Source organism: Ptychodera flava (genome assembly GCF_041260155.1).
Source record: "Ptychodera flava strain L36383 chromosome 23 unlocalized genomic scaffold, AS_Pfla_20210202 Scaffold_23__1_contigs__length_28996876_pilon, whole genome shotgun sequence".
NCBI classification, from domain to species: domain Eukaryota; kingdom Metazoa; phylum Hemichordata; class Enteropneusta; family Ptychoderidae; genus Ptychodera; species Ptychodera flava.
In genome coordinates this window covers 8,515,712-8,535,711 of record NW_027248277.1, presented here as the reverse complement: position 1 = coordinate 8,535,711, position 20,000 = coordinate 8,515,712, and the positions used below count along the sequence as shown (strand labels likewise).

Below are 20,000 nucleotides of genomic sequence, written 5' to 3'. Positions count from 1 at the left end.
AATGGCTTCCAGTTCTGTGTCAACTCCATGGGGACAAATTAAAGTTTCAATCGCAAAAAAACCTGGGATGGTGAAAATATTTCTTACTGAGAGAGCTTTGAATTGAGCCCCCCACAAGTGGTAGACCAGAAAAGTATTGCAAGAATTTTAGAGTCTGAATATCTGCCCCTCAGGCACATTCTATTTTTAAAATTCTGTTAATTAAATCCATTCCAAATTTCATGTTTTGAATTGTTGTTGTTCATATATTTGAGAGTTGTTTTCACTGTCAGTTCCTGCTACTCTGTCAGCACCTACGAAAAGTTGCCTTTTTCAACTCGGCCGTTATATCCCTCTTTTGAAATTTTGTACTTCTATGCATACTACTGTTTCACTGTGAAATTCAGTCTTTTTTTTAAAAATCATGTTACCCTTTGTACCCTGAATGGTGGGTGTGTGAACCCTTTGAGCGCCAAAGTCAATTTCTGTCGCCTTGATAAAATACAACCAATGAATTTTTGTTCAGATTTTAACAAATTTTGATCAAAATCTGTAGCCAATAATGAATGATAGCCATTTGGTCCAAACTTATCAAAAAAATTACAGAAAAATTCACAAAAATTGGTAAAAAGTTGCACTAAAATTTTGGAGGGAAAAACTTACAGCACTCAAAGAGTTAAATCTGTTGATGAGTTCATAATCTACAGGGAGAGAAGGTCAGAGGTCAACTATTAGCATAATTTTTGTCACCAACAATCCAAGGTATCACTAAGGGATTGAATTGATGGATTATCAAATTAAATTTAACCCTTTCACCACCATGGTTTGTCCGAAATCCATTGTTTTCTATGGTAAAGTTGGACCTGTACACAGGGAACTGGGGGTGAAAGGGTTAAGGGCCAGTAGCTGTAACTTTGGATGATTTTTTTCCAAGTTTTGTTTTTAATGTCAACTGCGATTTCTTGTCCTACTCCTCAAGCATCTTGAGATATGCAGCTTGACAAGTTACCATTTGTCAGATATAAATTAAAATATAGACAATAGTGATGCATTTTACGTGATTTGATTTGACAGTTGAATACTATGTGATTTACATGATTTGCAAATTCATTAAAAAATGAGCATACTTTAATTAAACTGTAAAAATTGAGTACTGTAACCATGAACTGAAATCCTATGGAGTTTTTAAAAAATACATGTAGATGGATGTCACTTCATCCAATTATGTCTTCATTCAGTCTTTCCTTATCATTAATATCCATTTTGCATTTTAGATTTTAATTACTTTTTGCATAAAATTCAGCTTTGTTTCATTTTCAATTACTTTGTACTGTTAGTATTAAAATTTAAGATTCACTCAAACATTAAAGTTATAAAAGATAGTTTAAAGCTACTTATTTCCTAATGTAGCAAAAAGTACAGGGAATCGAGATCTGACTTAGCGTAGTGCGAAAGGCATTTGTAGTAGCACTCTGAACAAGCTTATGATTTTATCTAACATGCCTTTGAGGTCATTGAACTGGTGACCTGGTGATGACACTGTTATCTCCGTTTGAAGTACCATATTAATGTGTAATAGACAGACACACACTCCAGTCTGGAATGTCTAGTTTTAAGTCGGTCATGATCCAAAAACAAGCTGTTGACAATTTCATCAATGTTTCAGTCCATGTGAACAGTTCATTGAAGTATTCGCCTCAAAATTGAAAGACTTTAACTTTTGCTCAAACTTTCCTCAACGAAACTAAATCGTTCACTTTATAAATCAAGAATAAAAATCAGTGTTCTCCTTGCAAAATCTGGCTCCAGCAAATTACCAAATATTTACCAACACTTGAAATTCAAAATGGCCGCCATCCCTATGTTAATTTTATGGGCGAACATTAATTTTTTTTATTTTCACAAAACTAAGGCAATAAAAACTTTATTTACTCCATATTAAAGTTTCAAAATGAGCCCCTACAAGTGGTAAGCAAAAAACATGAAGTTTGAGAGTCTGAATATCTTTCCACAGGGCACATACTTCTTTAACCCTCTGATTGCCAAAGTCAATTTTGGCCACCTTTATAAAATATACCCTCAGTAGTCAATTTTTTTTGGTCAAAATTTTAATTAAAAAATGTAGCCAATGAAATGTGATGTTCATTTGGTTCAAAATTATCAAAAAATTTCACAAACTTCATAAATATTAGCAAAATGTTACATTTAAATTTTGGTGGGAAAAATTACAGCATTCAAAGGGTTAAATATAGCTGGTTGGTTTAGACCTATTGTTAATTATAGTGTGGTTGAATCCATGTTACAAGTGAAATGAGGGTGTAAGGTTTATTTTAATATGTGCCATGAAATCGAAAGATGTAAGTTTGAGCTCAAAACTCTTGTCAGTGTAGCTGAGTCATTTCCATTAAAATCAAGAATAAAAATTTTAAGGGTTATCATACAGAGTATGTCAGAAGTGAAAAAAAAAAATGGTTATCAAAAAATTACCTAAAATTTCTTCATATTTGAAATTCAAAATGGCTGCCATTTCTGTGTTAAATCTACGGGGAAAAATCAAGTTTTTGATTTTCTCACAAATAAGAAGGTGACAACTTGATTTTCTCCACAAGCCTCAAAATGATTTCACACAAGCGATAGACTGGCAGAGTCCAAATTTCTGTCATGGAGGTTGAGTCAAGAATTTACTGAATTTGATACAGAAACAAAATAGTAAATATTGTAAGTTGCTACTGTGTACAAAAAAATCTGACCTAAATTAAATATTAATGAATTTCTTAGTAACTACAAAGTCACATAGATGACCACCGTATATGTGGTCAAAGATAGCGCCCTCAAGCTAAATAAATGCACTTTGACCCAAGAAAACTCATTTCACACAAAAAATTTGCACATTATGTTGTGTTGCGCTCGTGCAAAGATATTTAAAAGAATTGTAAAGCTCTGTTCACATTAATTTAAGGTGTATTTTTTTATTATTTTAGTTTTCTTTGTAAAACGTGATTTTTTTTCCACTCACAAAATGACATCAAAATGCGTGGTGTTAATTTATTTATGAAATACGAATAAATTATAATACTGTGACTGTTTTGCATTTTCAGACGTAATAATGCAGTGCATTCATTAAAGACGTTAAATCAAATGTTACCGGAAAGTGCAGCATTGCAAAATCATTTTACTTGGGTCTGTTGTTATATCAATTCAGTAATCTGAGATCACAACCAATTATTCCTAAATTTTTCTAAGTCATTATCCTACAGTTAACGTTTTCCCAATCTTTGCGAAACCTGATAATATACTCATAATCAATTGTTACTGGACAGTTTAGTGACACAGAATGGTTGTACTTTGGTCCATGATTGAATGTTACTTCAATTGTCTATAATGTCAGTCTTAATATCCTTAAATGTTCCCTACAATTATCCTATTTAACATTTTCTCTAACCTTTATTAAATGTTCCTCGTTGCTTTTTGCATTGGCATATACACGTGTAAAAAAATGAAATCATAGAGTCTCTATACTTGTACATTCTTGTTTAGATGTTTAGATTTGAGTGCCAAAGTCAATTTTTGCCGCCTTTTATAGAATGAAACTCAGACAATTTTTTTTAGATTTTTTCCAAAATTTTGAGCACAAACTGTAGCCGATGAAGAGTACTGTCCGTTCGGTCCAAAATTGCCCAAAAAAAATACAAAAAATTTATTAAAAATTGGTAAAATTTTGCACAAAAATTTTGGCGGGAAAAATTTACAGCACTCAGAGGGTAAATCTAGAGCAGATATCATGGATTAAATTACAGTTAGTATGTAATTATTCTAATAGGGTATCTTCTTCAGAGTCTGTTGGGGAAAAAACATGTCCTCTACACTCACAGATTTTGCTGAATTTAATTCCTTCAGTCTGAAATTGTGACGTTCATACGCCCAAAGATCTATGGCAATTTTTGTCCTTGTACAACAATATGTTTTGTATCAGTACAGGGTTTAGTTTTGTGTGTTTTTACCACCATTTGTAAATGACCGGTCGAAGAATCAGTAAATCCTAGTTGATTCAAATTTCACAAACAAAATAAAACTAAAGGGTCCATTTTGTCCTTGCTATCAGATTGCTGGCAGTAAGTTTTGAGATTTTGGATCACAGTACTAAACATATTGTTGTGTTATTATCATAGATATTTAATATCATTTTATTGCCCATCAAGTAATAATTGAGTGTTGTATAACCTGGTGACCATCGTGGTTTATTCCATAACCATTGTTATCAGTGGTGATTATGAACTTTTTCTAACATGGAATGGAGATGAATACGTCTGCATGTAAATAGGACGACAAATACTCCTTGTTTCTTGAAGTATTTACGTATGTTAGAAGATGTGCTAATTCGAATTGAAATAATTATATTAAAGGGACAAAGCCACTCTCTTTTTGACCTATTTTCAGGAAATTTGGTTGAGTAGAAAAGTAGTTTGTGTCGTTTGACTTGAGTTATCCTGGTCAACTGTGCACAAACTCAACTTTGCTTGCAGCCAGACAAGATTAAACAAAATGTGGGAAAATTGTCCACAGTTACAACTGTGTTGTTTCATGAGTGTCACCCATCTAGATCTCAAAGAATATTCATGTATTATGAATTCTTCATCAAAAACATTGTTGCATACCAAATTTTTGGGCCAATCAAACCAATTTTGGCAATATATTTTGTAGACAAGTTGAAACACCTGGGTTCATTTCATTTTAGGTCAATCATAGCCAGACACATCTGTCATAAATTTATCATTTCACAAAGTGGTTGTTACCAGATTTAGAATACTGCAATCAACCTACAGGTATACTTATGGTAACTGTGAGATGTGAGGTCAGAGGTCGTGCATAGCCTTGGTATGCCACTAGAGGGCAGGCTAATGGGAAATACTGACACAAAAAATGAGAACAGAGGCAAGTGAAAAGAAGGAACTTGGCAAGTCAAGTGAATTTTACTGCCAAGAAAAACATGGAATGTGGTTATTTATGGTGTTGTGCAAATTTCAGCGTAACACTGAAAGCTGGGAAAATTAATGTATAATACAGAGATAGTGTAAGGAGATTTCATCTAGCAAAGTGAATTTTATCCTTCTGGGTGCTCTAACTTTTCCCACCATTCTTGAGCAAACATTGTGCCAATTCTTTAATTTTTACAATAATTTTCGACCAAACTTACATTGCTCTTCATAGGCTGCAGTTTGTGAACAAAATTTTTGAAAAAAATTACAAAAATTGCCAGGATCTGAAAAAAAAAAATTGTCTGGGTCATAATTTTCCACAGTCTGCAAAACCTTCACCCCGATATTGGTGTTCTTAGATCTAACAACCTCCATGCCAGACAACAGATTCATACCTACTTTAAGGGACCAAAGTTTAAGATATGATACTGTTTCATATGGCGTGACACGCACAAGTCTGTTTTCTGTACAAATATTTATTGTGATCAAATCGTTGTGAACATTTTGTGGCAGTAAGTATGACCTGAATGTTCTATAATAATTATTTCAATGTTATTTTTGTTGCCAAGGTTTTTGAAGACCCAGTTTAGCCCCAGTTAAATTGCAAGTGAAGGGTGATGATATTCACTGTGATACCATCCTGTACAAAACAATGCTATTTTGAGATAAATAGAATATATTTTTGTCCATTGTCATATCTTTATTCGTCTCCACGGACAAAGTCCAGGGGACTTACGATTGATCAGTACGTCTGTCCACGAAGATATCTCAGACATGCCTGAGCCAATTCCTTTCAAACTTGGTACAAGAATAATACACTATGGTATATATTTGCACATCCATTGTTTGGGGCGTGACAAGCATAATTTGTGCTAGTTTGCATAATTTTTGTTTTTTGAAAAAGAGCTGTTTCTTAAGAGACTGTACCAAATTTGATGAAACTTTGTACACATTTTGGTCACAGAGAACTCTAATAGCACCACAATGACATTTGTCAGTATTGTGTCAATGAATTGCTAATTTGCATATTGAATGAATTTTCATAATTCCGGTAATATGTCAAAAAATACTGACTCAAATTTGATAAAACTTGTTACAGATGTTCATATACAAGAGCTGTAACTGTGTGCGAAGACATTCAGCAAGATCATGTCAACCAATTTGCATATTTGATCATGAATTTTTGCAATGAGGGTGCTATGTAAAGAAATACCGACTCAAACATTGATGAAACGTGGTACAGATTTCTTTCTTTAAAGGGATACAGTCATCAGAACTGCGTTCAAAGGTGGTATGGGACTCATACAACAAATGTAAACAATGTATCTAAGGCACAATGGTGATTGATGAAAGTTAAGACATGTCCGTCATAATCTACATCGTATAATTTAAATGTTGCAGCTATGATGATGAGGTGCATCTAGATATTGTGCACAAAATAACATTGTTTGTAAACAAGAAACTCGCACAGCCGCAGTTCCAACGACGGTTTCCCTTTAACTGATTGATTGTCAATGTACATATCCATCGATCTATCTCCTTATCAATCTGTTTCTTTCTATTCTATTGCAGGATGGCATATCGATATGGAGGTCCCCTTTGATATATACATTCTTTACATGTACCAGTTAGGTTTCTATGTGCATTCCATGTATGCCACCTTTTATATGGACACGATACGGAACGACTTTCTCATGATGATATTGCATCATTTTGTCACCATTTTTCTAATATTTTTTTCCTACTCAGTAAGGTAAGTGGCCTGTTTTTTCTAATTGAAAGACAATTTTGCCCACTTTTAACCCTTTCACCACCATGGTTTGTCCCAAATCCATTGTTTTCTATGGCAAAGTTGGACCTGTACACAGGGAACTGGGGGTGAAAGGGTTAAAACCATTCCCTGAAATGGAGATGCTTGTGTACAGGGAATTATTTAAAATTTCTGAACTCTTAGTCAGTAGAGGCATTTATTAGGAAGTTTGTTATTTTTCTTATCCTCGGATGCATTGTCGTAAACTAGCTGCATCGCTTCTTTTTCATGTTCACTATGAAACTTGAGTGTGAGAAAATGACTATGTGTGTTACACAAGGTGGAAATGTAACATTTATTATCTGTAGGGTCACATACATACTATGTACAGTTCTGAAGGATTTGTCACCAACGTCACGCTGGATATCAGAATAACCATTGCTCCTAAACATATCTGATTTTCCCCCTGTTGTTTATTTGGTCTTATGAACTAATCAAAAGAAATGAAATAAAAACCCCTGTTGTCGCTCCATTTTTGTAAGGGCCTTGGATGAGAAACAAACCTATTAATTTGTTTTTGGCTTTATGGAACTTTTTTGTGATGAGAATGTTCATAGACCACTCATCTTATCAACCTATAATGCTTTCCCTTGTTGACATTTCACACAAGAATTTCAATTTACTGTTATGATATAATAGCAATAAAGGATCCCAGCAATGGTATACCACTTGGTTTTGACTCGTTCACGACATATATGCACTTGCTATTGCTTGTGCATACATCTGTTGTGAACTGGTCGAAATCTTGTGGTATACCATCACTCGATGTGGTTTTCTGCTTAGATATTGACTGGTTAGAAATGAAGACTTTTGTTATGGCATAGTGCCGTAATGAAAAGGATTTTGTTTTTCTTTGGTTTCAGATGTCACAGAATGGGCATGTTGGTGTTGTTTTGCCATGACTTGACAGACGTGTTCTTAGAGGCTGCTAAAATATTCAACTACACAAAAGAACGCAATGGCAAATCACATTTGCTCAATGAAATCATTGCAAACGTTCTATTTGTGCTATTCGCCATTTCTTGGTAAGTCTAATTCATATAAATCTCATCACGTCAGAGGTTCAAAGGATTACGTGAAACCTTTTGCACCTCCAGTGTGATTAGTTTGCATTCACCCTTTCAACACCATGGTTTGGCCCAAACCCAGTGTTATCCATTGTGCTTGTAGACCTGTCCACAGGGAATTGGGGGTGAGCAGGCCCACCCTTGAACACTGACTCTCTTGGTAACCTATGACATAACATAGACATATTCATCTGGGCTTTTGCCTATCACATAGGCAGTGTTCTCACCAGGCCGCGATTCCGCAACATTCTTGCATATATTTCTGGGCCGGATTTCTGGGTCGTGTGCGCCAATAGTGGCGCGCCTTTGAAATTATAAACTTTCGTGGAGCTAGCCGTATGGCCTGCCGGCTGTATCGTGCGTATATACAGCCAGTACTTCTCACCATAGACGTAAATGACTGACGCGAGTAATTACATTTCCTGGTTGAAACCGAGGCAATCTGGAAGCAATGCCTGTCAGAGGGCGTACTTAAACCACAGTCGCTCGTGATTCTATACATGATGGCCGCTGTGTGGTATGCATTATGTATACCACACAGCGGCCGTTACGTATTGAACCACAAGAGACTGTCACAGTGGTACTGACGCACTGGACGTGTTCGCATTGCATATGTCCATGGAATTCGCAGAAGCTGGAGGCACCATGGGCACGATCAATATTTTCATAGACTACAACAATAATAATCAGAACTACGAAAACACAAGAATGTAAAGCTTGTATATCCCTAAGGAATTACATGAATAACTTTTGAAAACAACGAACTCGATGGGTTCTGCATTGTAAACAGAGTATGGGTGGGCCCGGTGCGACGTTATAGTGTTCGCGCCATTGAAATTCAGTCAATTTTTGTTTTTGAAAAATCACGCAACTTTGTCTGAGATAGTTTTTAGCTCATATTTGGTATTGATATAAATACCAAAAAGAGCTTATATGGTGAGTCGATGGCGTCTGTATGTATGTATGTATGTGGTATGTATGTGCAGATGTATGTCCGTCACACGCAAAGGCTCCCATACCGCCAAAGCTACCATCTCAGTATTTGGTGTACAGGTAGATGCAGGGGTTGAGATGTGACGTTGTTCAAATGAACATGTCAGTGTCAAAAATATGCAAATGAGGTAAGAAAAAGGGGAAATCCTGCAAATGTGCAGGAGTGGTGGCAGTAACTGAAACAGCCCACACATCTGAGTAAGAGGTTTTTGACCTTTAACCTATTTGTATGCAGGGTACCTATTATGTATGGGAGTGGTGGCAGTAACTGAAACAGCTTATTAGTCATTTCCTGTCATTGTTTATGAACTGTGACATATTAACAGACCTGCTCAAACCATGGATGTCTATTTTTGTAAATCCATGGTTGAAACATGCTCTGCTATGCATTTTGCTAAAGTTGACCTCCAGTACCTAAAGTTTCAGACCTTATTTACTTTTGTCATTCTTGTTTTTCTGGTTTAAATATTTCTTGTTGTTTTTCTGGTTGTGCAGAAATCATTGTCATAACATCAAAGTAGAATTTTCCTACACTGAACAGATAGAAACAACACTTACTGTTGATCTTTGGTACCCATACTGGTATGTACCAATTCTGATCAAATGTTAGCGACACCGTATAATTGTGGTATTTTTTTAGCCTTTGCTATGTTTGAAATCGTGTATAAACTTAGAGGGAGGTATGTGTTGTGTGATGTCATCAGGTACTTGCTCCGTTCCTTGCCCACACTACCTAGTACCTATGTCTGGAAATAATTGACAACTTGCCCGCTGCCGATTGGTGATCTTATTCCAAAAGTAGTTCAGAGGTTTAAACGTGGAATAGCTAGGGAAAAGTTCTCTTATTTTGCAAAAAATTGTCAATTCTTGGCTTGTGCACGTGATAAGTATATTATTCTAGGCAAACTCGTACATGAGAACTGAACATGAACGTTTTTTTTACGTCCATGCTTTGATCAATCCGCAAAATTTGTAGCTTTGGCTGGCGACTGAAGTTTCACGTCAAAATGTAATGATCATTTACAAACATCATAGGGATATGTTTCTTAATCTAAAGATCTGCCATAGCACTGATTTTGCCAGTTCATTCTGCTGACTGTGAAAGGAGATTTAGTGTGCAAAACAACATAACTTTTGACAGAAATCAACTTGGTGCTGAACGGCTGGCTGGACACTCTAGCAACTATTATGGTAGAGGGCCCCAAAATGGAAAAATTCAACTTTATCAGTGCACTTTCACACTTGAAAGAACAAAAGTCCCATATAATTTTTATTAAAAGGCACTGATATTCAATATACATTGATGTGTTTACTAAGTGTTTACAAAAAAGTTGTTAAAGATGAATAATTTGTTGAGTACTTTATTTTTTCCATGCATAGAATAAGGTTTGTATTTGCATTTTGACTTTTTTAACATATTTATCTTGTCTCACAAAAATCATCTGTTGTCCCGCTTTTTTTTGGTCAGCGGGACAAAATGTCCCACAATATTTTTTTCTGGTGAGAACACTGTATAGGTGTGTTTGTTTAGCATAGATTTCTGTTAAAATGATCAACTGTTAACAAGAACAAGGAAAACAAGATACGAAGGAAAAACTACAAGTCTGGTATTTTTTGGTAAAACTCTCTGTTTCATTTCTTTTCTTACAGGGTGATCCTGAGGATGTACTGGTATCCACTAAAGGTACTATATGGAGGCGGTTGCTATGGTAACTCAAAAGTGCCTCTTCTAACAACAATGAATGTTCTCATTTGGATGTTACAGTTCCTCAACATTTACTGGTTTTGGGTGAGTTCATAGTTTGTCTCATAGATGTACTGTCTTTGTGATTTCACACTTTGTCTCATTGCAAATGTCTGTGTATGTGTGTCTGTGTCTGTGTCTGAAGTGCACCCTCTAAGGGGAGATTAGAGAAATGTTTTTGAGTCAAAGTGAAGAAAACTTTCCTGTGTGTCACCGACATGCACGGCACAAAACGATTACTAGCGAGTCAGTAGTTGTAAGTATAGCGCCCTCTATTGTCATATGTCTGTCTCGATTCCTCATAATATATAGCATGAGTCAGTGAGAAGACAATGAAAACAACTGTGACCAACCCTTCTCACATTCCTGGCTGCTGGGAGTGCGGGATCGAGAGTGTGGGATAAATCGATCCCACACTCTCAGAAACCGTCCCACACTCTGTAGTAAATATTACACGACCTCTGATTGGATGATAAGCAGTCTGTTTTGTTCCACGCGCAAAATGTTATCCAATGGCACGACGAGTAACACACGGACTAGAACTACAACGTAAGCAGGTCAAAGTACAGCGGCAGACGACAGAGTTGTCACGATTTTTGATAATATTGTACGTGTCCAATATGAATTTAACGCATTTTGTGGTCATGTGAGAAAAAGAATCTCACACACCAAGGACCTGGGATCAGATTTCTCACACGAGTTGGGGATATTTTGTCTCACACTCGCCTGCGGCTCGTGTGAGACAAAATATCCCCAACTCGTGTGAGAAATCTGATCCAAGGACCTTGGGGGGGGTGTGAGATTCTATTATTCCCCATTGATCCATTGGCTACATAAGTTATAATCGGCATATACTTTTGCCATGGAGACTTATAAAAATGACATATTCAGCTACTTTTTCGCCCAAAAACTACAGGGAAACATGTTATCTGTGTAAATTATGAATCTGCTAAGCATTTCTAGTCACTGGCAGGCTGCGTCAGTGACGTGTCAAATTACTTGTTATTTCAAGGCCTCAGGTGGGTTTTCCCTGCGTCATGACGCGTCAAATTGGCGTAGCGGGCACACTGGTGTTTGTCTGTCTGTGTCTGTCTATCTGTTGATTCAGTATCTCACTTAAAGTTGCAATATGGATCAGAATTGACCTTCATATTTCGAAGATTTAACTTTATAGAAAAATCCATAACAATTTCATTTGTAGATTCGACCATTAACAGGAACATAGGGTGGCTCTAATTGAGTAAATTGATTTAATTACCGAATAAATTGCTGTTTTGGTACGTACTGTTTGCGAGAGTAAAGCACAGAATTTGAAACGTCATTTTTACTATTTGAATATGTACGCATGCGTATTTGATGCATGGTAACGGTTTATGAAATTGCAACATCGTGCCAACATGCCTAGCTAGCCTTCCCACGCAGCGGTCAGGTCTCTGCCCGCGCCCTGGATCTCTGCTGACTGATTCAGCCTTGTAAAAATGGAAGAAATTAGCCCAAAATGTCGGCAAAATAAACATTGTTTGGTCAGATCGAAAGATGGAACCAGAAAAAAGAGTGACACGCGACTACTGCACCACGTCGAGGAGGCAGACTGTGTCTACAGTTTCTCTCGAAAACACCAACGTCGCCACTGTGTGATGATCAACTTCGCTAGCCAGCGGTGTTTCCTCGGGCAACACCGACCTACCAACACCGTGGCCGTGCGGACCCCACGATTTGTAATGTGAACCGGGCCATAGTCCCCCCGCAAGGAAATAACTTAGATCTGTTAGCATTCATTGACAATCCATATCCTTCAGGTTAAATATACATTTTTCGGAAATAAAGAGAAACTGCAGTCTCCACCATTACATGTAATGGCATGGTCTCATTACGACGCGTCGATCGACGCGCGCGCACTGACATGGCCATGCAAGACCAGACAGAGGGGCGAGACAGTTGCTGAACTTCAGCAGTGGTGTATGGGGTGAGAACACCGCCAAAATTATCTTGAAAACTTTATTTAAACAAAGCTTTCAAATAAATATAGCGTGCAGATACCTCGCCTTTTAACATGAAAAATGTAACAACATGCAACGGGGAGAGAATTGTGGAAACGCTGTCAGACGCAGTGAACACAACCAGATCGGTGTCCGTGGTCTGGACGCTCGATCGATCGAACGTACACATACAGTACTGGTGCATACGGCGCGGCACTGACGTACATGTATATGGGTGAGAAAAATCAATTACACGATCTTTTGTACAGCTGTGTACTTATATTTCTGAAACATGTGATGCTACCAAAGTTTGGCAAACGCAAAATTTACAATGAATTATCATTATAAGTGTCAAGTTCTGTCATCGTGACAACATCGCCCCTCAAACGTGCACTCTAGCGAGACGTCATCACTCTTGGTTGTACTTGTCAAGTGCACAGCAGAAAACGCCAATGTTTTTGTTTGAAAGTTTGTTTACAAAACAGCTTTTCTAGGCGGCCGCAATGTATCAAAATGAACGTATTTGTGTGTCGGGATTGGTAAGAGGCTTAGCTAAGAAGAGTACTTCAACGTAGTATGGTCTATTTGCTTTAGTTTTACGAAAAAAAATCGGCAATTTTGATCCATATTGCAACTTTAATGGTTTATTTGATTGAAATGAAATCTGGTATTGATGCACTTTTGGGTTTCAGTTTGAAAGGGGTAAATCTCAGTGTCTGATGTTTCTGTAATAATGAAATTACACCCATTGCCACTTAAGTGTGCATCAAGGCTACTTGATACAGACAGAAATTCTGCTTGTATAAAGACAAAACAGGCCCTGCCAAGAGTTGTAAATGAGAGCTAACCATTGGCACTGTATGTTAAAAATTGAGACACCAGATACCACTTCCATTCATTAAAGCCTTACTCGATAATTAGTTTATTGAGGCAACACACTTTTATCAGCTCACTGCTACAGCATCAAGTAAAATTGTATGTCCCATGCAGACAGTGTGTCTGGGGAAATTGAAATCCACAAGACTTGTACAGGGACCAGTGCATGGTAATGTTACATTGTATCTTAATCTTGAACACAGTGTGCCAATGGTACACTCTCATTTACAACCGCAGACAGAGCTAGTTTTGCCTTTGTACAGAATTTCTGTCTGTATCAAAGTAGCCTTAATCAACACTAAAGTGGCCACGGCTATCTTGATCAAAATTTTCAGACAATCCTTCCCTCTGAAAACAAGAGTGTATACCAACGATATGAAGTAAACCTGATGTACTGCATGACCTGTACTGCATGTTGTACATACTGTAAAACAAGTCTTTTTAGCTAGCATCCTTTTTAGCTAATTTAGCAAAGTGTTTAAATTTGCTAATTTAAGATGCTGTTATTTAAACTTTTCCCCATATTTCCTAAGGTCAGGATGTTTTTCAACTCAATTACAAAACCCACTGATTGCAATGAAAATCCAAAATCACTGAAAAGCATGCAGCTAATTCAAAGTGTTTTACAGTACTTTGTATGATGATCCAATATGGCTGCCAGGTGGCCATTTTGTCGTCAGGTTTGAAACCTTTACTCAAATGATTCCAGCTCCTCAAACATGGAACCACATTCAGTTCATACTTGGTGTTGCACTGTGCTCATTTCTCAGAAAGATGACAAAATATTTAAAAAATAAATGTGAGAGTTATAATGTAATTTTCTTGCTTGCACAGCTTATTGTCAAAATGGTGTTTAAAGTACTATTTGGCAAAGAGACGTCTTTTAGGGATACAAGGGAAGACCAGTTAGAAGCCAAGGAAAAAGAAGAAGAAAGACTGGAAAAATTGAAAGAAAAGTCAAAACAGTGAGTGTATTTCTATCCTGCTTTAACCCTTTGAGCGCCAAAGTCAATTTTTGTCGCCCTTAGAAAATATAACTCAGTCAATTTTTTTTTCAGATTTTTGCCAAAATTTTGATAAAAAACTGTAGCCAATGAAATGTTTGGTCCAAAATTATCAAAAAACAAAATTACAGAAAAGTTCATAAAAATTGGTAAAATGTTGCACTAAAATTTGGGTGGGGAAAAAACAGCACTCAAAGGGTCAATCCCATTAACATCTGTATGTGAAGCTCATGCATATTCAACCCTTTTGCCATCACGGTTTGGTCCAAACCATTGTTATCAATGGTAAATATGGACTAGTTTACAAGCAATTAGGGGTAAGCAGGTTAAATTTGTCTGGAGGTCTCATGCACATCTAAATTTAGCTGCAAATTTATACATATGCAAGTGCATCTGAAAATCTCATACATACACAGATCTATCAAGAAATCTTGTGTGCAAATAGGTCTGAATTCATGCAGACAAAAACCATAAAAACACACTTATGCAAGTATTTGAAAAAATATTGCTTATGCCGATATGTTTTCAAATGTCATGGATATGCAAAACTGATTGAAAAAGCTTAAATTTGTGGTAAACGTGATTAGTTATTCGTATTTGTATGCAAATCTGGTTGGCAAGCTCATGCATATGCAAATAATCATGTGAGCCTCATAGATGAAGACATTCCTGTGTGTTAGAAGATACTACCTGAGATACCATGTCTGTATGGTGATGTAATCATATAGTTTGCTGGTTTAAAGGAATCCAGGATAAGAGTGGCTCCATGGTTCTCATAAATATGTCTGCTTTTCTGTCAATGTGTATGTGTGTGTGTGTGACCATCGGCCAGTCTGTCTGCATTTCTGTCAATGTGTATGTGTGACCATCTGCCAGTCTGTCTACACTTCTGTCAATGTATATGTGTGTGTGACCATTTGCCAGTCTTTTTGCACGTTCTGTCAATGTGTATGTGTGTGTGACCATCTGCCAGTCTGTCTGCATTTCTGTCAATGTGTATGTGTGTGTAACCATCTGACAGTCTGTCTACGCTCTGATTTGTGTGTGTGACTGTCTGCCCGTCTGCGTTCCTGTGTGCATGTGTGTGTGACTGTCTGCTAGTCTGTCTGCATTTCTTTCAATGTGTTATGTGTGTGACCGTTTGCTAGTGTGCGTTCCTGTCTATGTGTATGTGTTTGTGACCGTCTTCCAGTCTGTCTGCATACCTTTCTACATGTATGTGTGACTGTATGCCAGTCTGTCTGTGTTGTCTATGTGTATATGTGTCTGCCAGTCTGTGTGCATTCCTGTATGTATATGTGTGACTGTCTGCTAGTCTGTTTTTCATGATCTTGTCAGTATTGATTATTTAAGTAAAGTCATTTGATTGTGCATGAATGCCAGCATTTTAGATATTTTGCAAGAGTTGGCTTTTGTATTCTGATGTTTTTGTAAAAAGCTGTTTTTAGAGGAAGTGATGTTGGTTGAAATTTACCATTATTGAAGAAAACAATGACAAGATTATTATGAATACACAGTTAATGTTTAAGTTCATTATTTGCTGTATGTGTGTATTAAACCTAATCTTAGGGACCGTCTCAGATTGTCGCAAAAGTTCAAAAAGTGAAATTCATCGTTGACGGGAAGGGGTTTTGACCTCCATTCAAATAGTGAACTTCACTTTCGCACTTTTATTTTGTGATCATAAGTTCTCTTTAAGGTAGAACGCACCTCGGGGACAGACATTCGGACTCTCAAACTTTTACAATTCTCTTCTGATATACCACATGTGGGGGTTCATTTTAAAGCTGTTGGTGAAAGAAAACTTTTCACCGGCTTAGTTTTTCGAAATTCGAAAATTTTCATTTTTCCCCATAGAGTTAACACAGGGATGGCGGCCATTTTGAATTTCTAATATCGGTAAATCTTAGGTAAATTGTTTCTCTAGTACCAAAATTTGCACGGTGACCCCCTATTTTTATTCTTGATTTTGAAAGAGAATGATTGAAAGATTCATTGAGGAAAATTAGAGCAAAAGTTTAAGTCTTTCACCTTCGAGGTGCATATTACCTTAAGGTGAAGTACTACGAATTACGTCAAAATTAGGTTGTGGTGTCATTTTCTTGAAACTTTGCACAAATATTCTTGGAAGTTATGCAATTGCAAAAATGAAATAAAAAATGGGGGTCACCACGCTCGTTTCCATGGAAACGGACGTTAAAATGGCATTGTTAGAAATAAATAAAAATGATATAATTCACTTAAACTAAAGAAAGCAATTATAAAACGCTTGCAAATGAGTTAATTTTAATAAATACCAAGAATTAAGATCCATATGTATCGAATGTATAGTTTTCATGATGTTTGTAAAGAAATTTTAACATAAGTATCGATTACAAAATGACGATATCGAAATTATATCACTACATAATTTTCGAACTTTCTTCCTGTCGCTTTGAATGGTGTCATTTTGACCAAACTTGGAGAATAAAATCCTGATATAATACCATTTAGTTTACACTTTTAATAAAAGGGTGTCACCACGCTACTTTTTACAATATCTCCAGGTGAATGGGTAATATACGCCATGTAAATGGGAGAGAAATGTTAATTTTGCGCTCATATTGAATAAAAACCAGCTTCCTAGGGGGTCAAAATATGACAAGGTTAAAGGTCACATGCATTTCTAAGAGACTGGGTCAAAAAATTAGGTAAAAGTGCAAGTTCAACAATGACAGGTGATGTTAAATACATGTGCTACAAAATAACCCATTTGCGGCAGGCTGAAGTCAAATCTGCGCAGAAATGTTCTAAAGCGTGTGCGCGTCCGAATTCGTCGCCCTTTACCTTAAGTTTGTGTAAAAATAAACAAAAACTGCACACTCGTACCATCAAATTTTTCTGTAATTGTTTCCAACTCGTTTGTGTCATGCTGACTGTGGTTAGTACGCAAATTTGATCGATTACTTCACAAAGTGGTTAGGGGATACATATTCTTCAGTGGCTATAGCAAAGTGCTACATTGTACTCTCAGGCAGACAACATTTCGCACGTTTGAACTTTCGTGTAAGGGGAGGGGAGGGGCTGTTGATGTAAACGAAGGAATTTCATTTCTTGAATGTACGCGACAATCTGAGATGGTCCCTTACACATCTTCTTTTCATGAAATGGGCAAAGAAGTGACACTTTTTGTATGATATTGTGACAATTTTTCTTCTGATCTCTGGCCAAAGTATGGAGCGCTGTTTAACCGCATGTGCAGCTACATACACACAGCATGAGAAATTTCTGGCACTTATCCCTGAAGCCATCCAAAAGTGGAAACGCACAAGCGCCCATCTGAGGCCATCAAAAACTACAATGGAGGTGTTTGAAACAGTCAGTCTTACTGAAATGACATTCTTCCTGGCCTCCTAAGCACACCCAAGTTCTAATGATTTCAATGGGTCCTGTTTCATAGTGATTTGATATAAATGCTGAGTTGTTGTGACTTATGTTCCGTCTTTTCCCACAGAAACAATGATGTCCACGTACCGAATGGCGTCGATGGCGTGAGTCAAGCTCCTCGTCAACGTATCAAGACACCCAAGGCTGATTAGAGTAGCTCCCCATCCCCCAATCAATTTATACCATGTAGACTTTCCCTGCTGTAGAAAACATTAGGGTCAAACCACCAGTCTTTGGTAAATGGGGGGGAGGGGGACTTTTTGTTTGAAATTTTAGAATTACTTGTACAGTTTCGTTTCAGGAATAATGAACTGGTTGTTGTGTATCATGGACATGAATTTTGAAAGAAAAAAAGAAAATTGCTGAGATGTTTATTAAATTCAGAATAATAAGTGAAACCCGACTTTTTTAGGGTTCATATTGCAAACTATAACCAAAGATCATCCAAGTAGCATACTCATAATTTGCTCGTCAATCTAACTCCACCACCCCTCCACTGCTCATAAAGTGGCTTCTTCCACTATTGTGCAGTACCTAGGAATATGCAATGTTATATTAAGTCGGGGGGGGGGATGGTTTGACAAGATTTATCGATGCTGTAATTTTTGATAACTACATTTGTTCTGTGTTGTGATGGCTTCCTGCAAGGACTTTGTCTTTTGAATTCTGTACATTTTGCTTGGCGTAACCATAGCAGTGTGAGGCGTAGTCATAGAAACATAACCACAGACGTTGTCAAGTCATTTACCCTTACTGTTCAACACTTGTTCGTTAGGAAATAAGCAACTATAGAATTTGACAGATTGATGCCAAATATTTTAAACGGAAATAGAGGTAGGTAGCTGTTATTGTTGTTGTAAATTTTGTATGGTTGACACTCGAGGCATTTGTAAACTTTTGTTATGTAAAATAAGACAAATAATAAAGCTATATTTTGCTTGCAAAGGTTGTAAATTTCTCAGCACTGAAGTTATCTCTAGGATGCACATACTTTCTGTTCTGTTGTTGTTAGCTGTTGTGATCTGTTTCAAAGTGTAGAGTATGTGTCAGAACTGGAGCCAATGAAACCGCAGATCAAATGTTCTAACACTTGAGGGCGCTCTTCAGAAGAGGGCATTCTATACATTGTCGTAGCAACTCACACTGCGAAAATCCCACTCTGTTATCTCTGAGCAAAGATGACGCAATACCGACAAGATGTTAACTATGGTTGAAAAAAAAATTATGGAATATACAAGTTCAAGATTATCTAGAGATGGCGTTCAAAGTCTTTTCTTGGTAATGACTGTGAACCATGACTTTTACATCTTCGATCAGCTGTGTAGCACTTGTCCATATCATGCCATCTTTGCCCGGAGATCGATGAATGGGATTTCCTCAGACTATGAGAGCCCCCAAGTGCAGTATGGGTAATACAGAGTACTCTCAATTATGCAGAAATTGTTGACGTGTTGTTTTATTGATTAAACTGAAGAATGTAGGTTAGAGAAACAATCTCAGTAAATTTTGTTAATATTGTTGTAAGTTTTGTTTGATAAAACAAGAAAATCTCTCCCTTTGTTTACTATTAGAAAGACATGCAAACAATTACCCTTCAAAACTTGCGCAAACAATTACCCTTCACAATTTGTGCTGTGTACAACTTGCCAAGATATCGTAATTCTAATACACACAAGAATTGAGTTATCAAGTATTACACATGACTTTAGGCATACAGGTCGTATTTACAACAGAAAACTGAAATTTTGACACAATTTTAGGAGTCCAAAAAGTCGCTTTAATACTCAAGTATATTTGGAAAAAAATTTTCATAAAGTACAGCTACTGAGTTTCGAAGGGATGAAAAAGGTTGGCTGGGTCATGAGAAACTGAGAAAAAGTCAGTTTTTAGTCAAATCTAGGCATTTACAGCCTGCAGTCAACTTGGCAGCTGTGTACGGCAAAACGATACTTGCCTGACCCAGACTGAAAGATTCAGTCTTGTATGAGAACTCCAACCCAAACAACGACTGAAAGTGCAGTGTGTGTTACAGCAGTGAACACAAAGGAATGAAGAACTACCAACAACAGATACAGCAGCCTTCTTAAAACACATAAAATCAAGTTATGGCCTAATTTCAATAATTATTTAGACGCTACGTGTCCTC

At 36.9% G+C, this 20,000-nt stretch overlaps 1 protein-coding gene across 1 annotated transcript in view; it reads left to right on the top strand.

Moving 5' to 3' along the window:
• The window catches only part of LOC139124166 (ceramide synthase 1-like), an 88,322-nt gene extending 69,523 nt beyond the window's left edge, over positions 1-18,799 (top strand). Inside the window, exons 3-7 of the mRNA XM_070690312.1 lie at positions 6,528-6,708; positions 7,629-7,790; positions 10,476-10,614; positions 14,259-14,389; positions 17,922-18,799. Of these exons, the coding sequence (XP_070546413.1) occupies positions 6,528-6,708; positions 7,629-7,790; positions 10,476-10,614; positions 14,259-14,389; positions 17,922-18,006 (698 nt within the window). The 3' untranslated portion in view covers positions 18,007-18,799. The remainder of the gene's footprint in view (positions 1-6,527; positions 6,709-7,628; positions 7,791-10,475; positions 10,615-14,258; positions 14,390-17,921) is intronic.
• Positions 18,800-20,000: the final 1,201 nt, after the last annotated feature.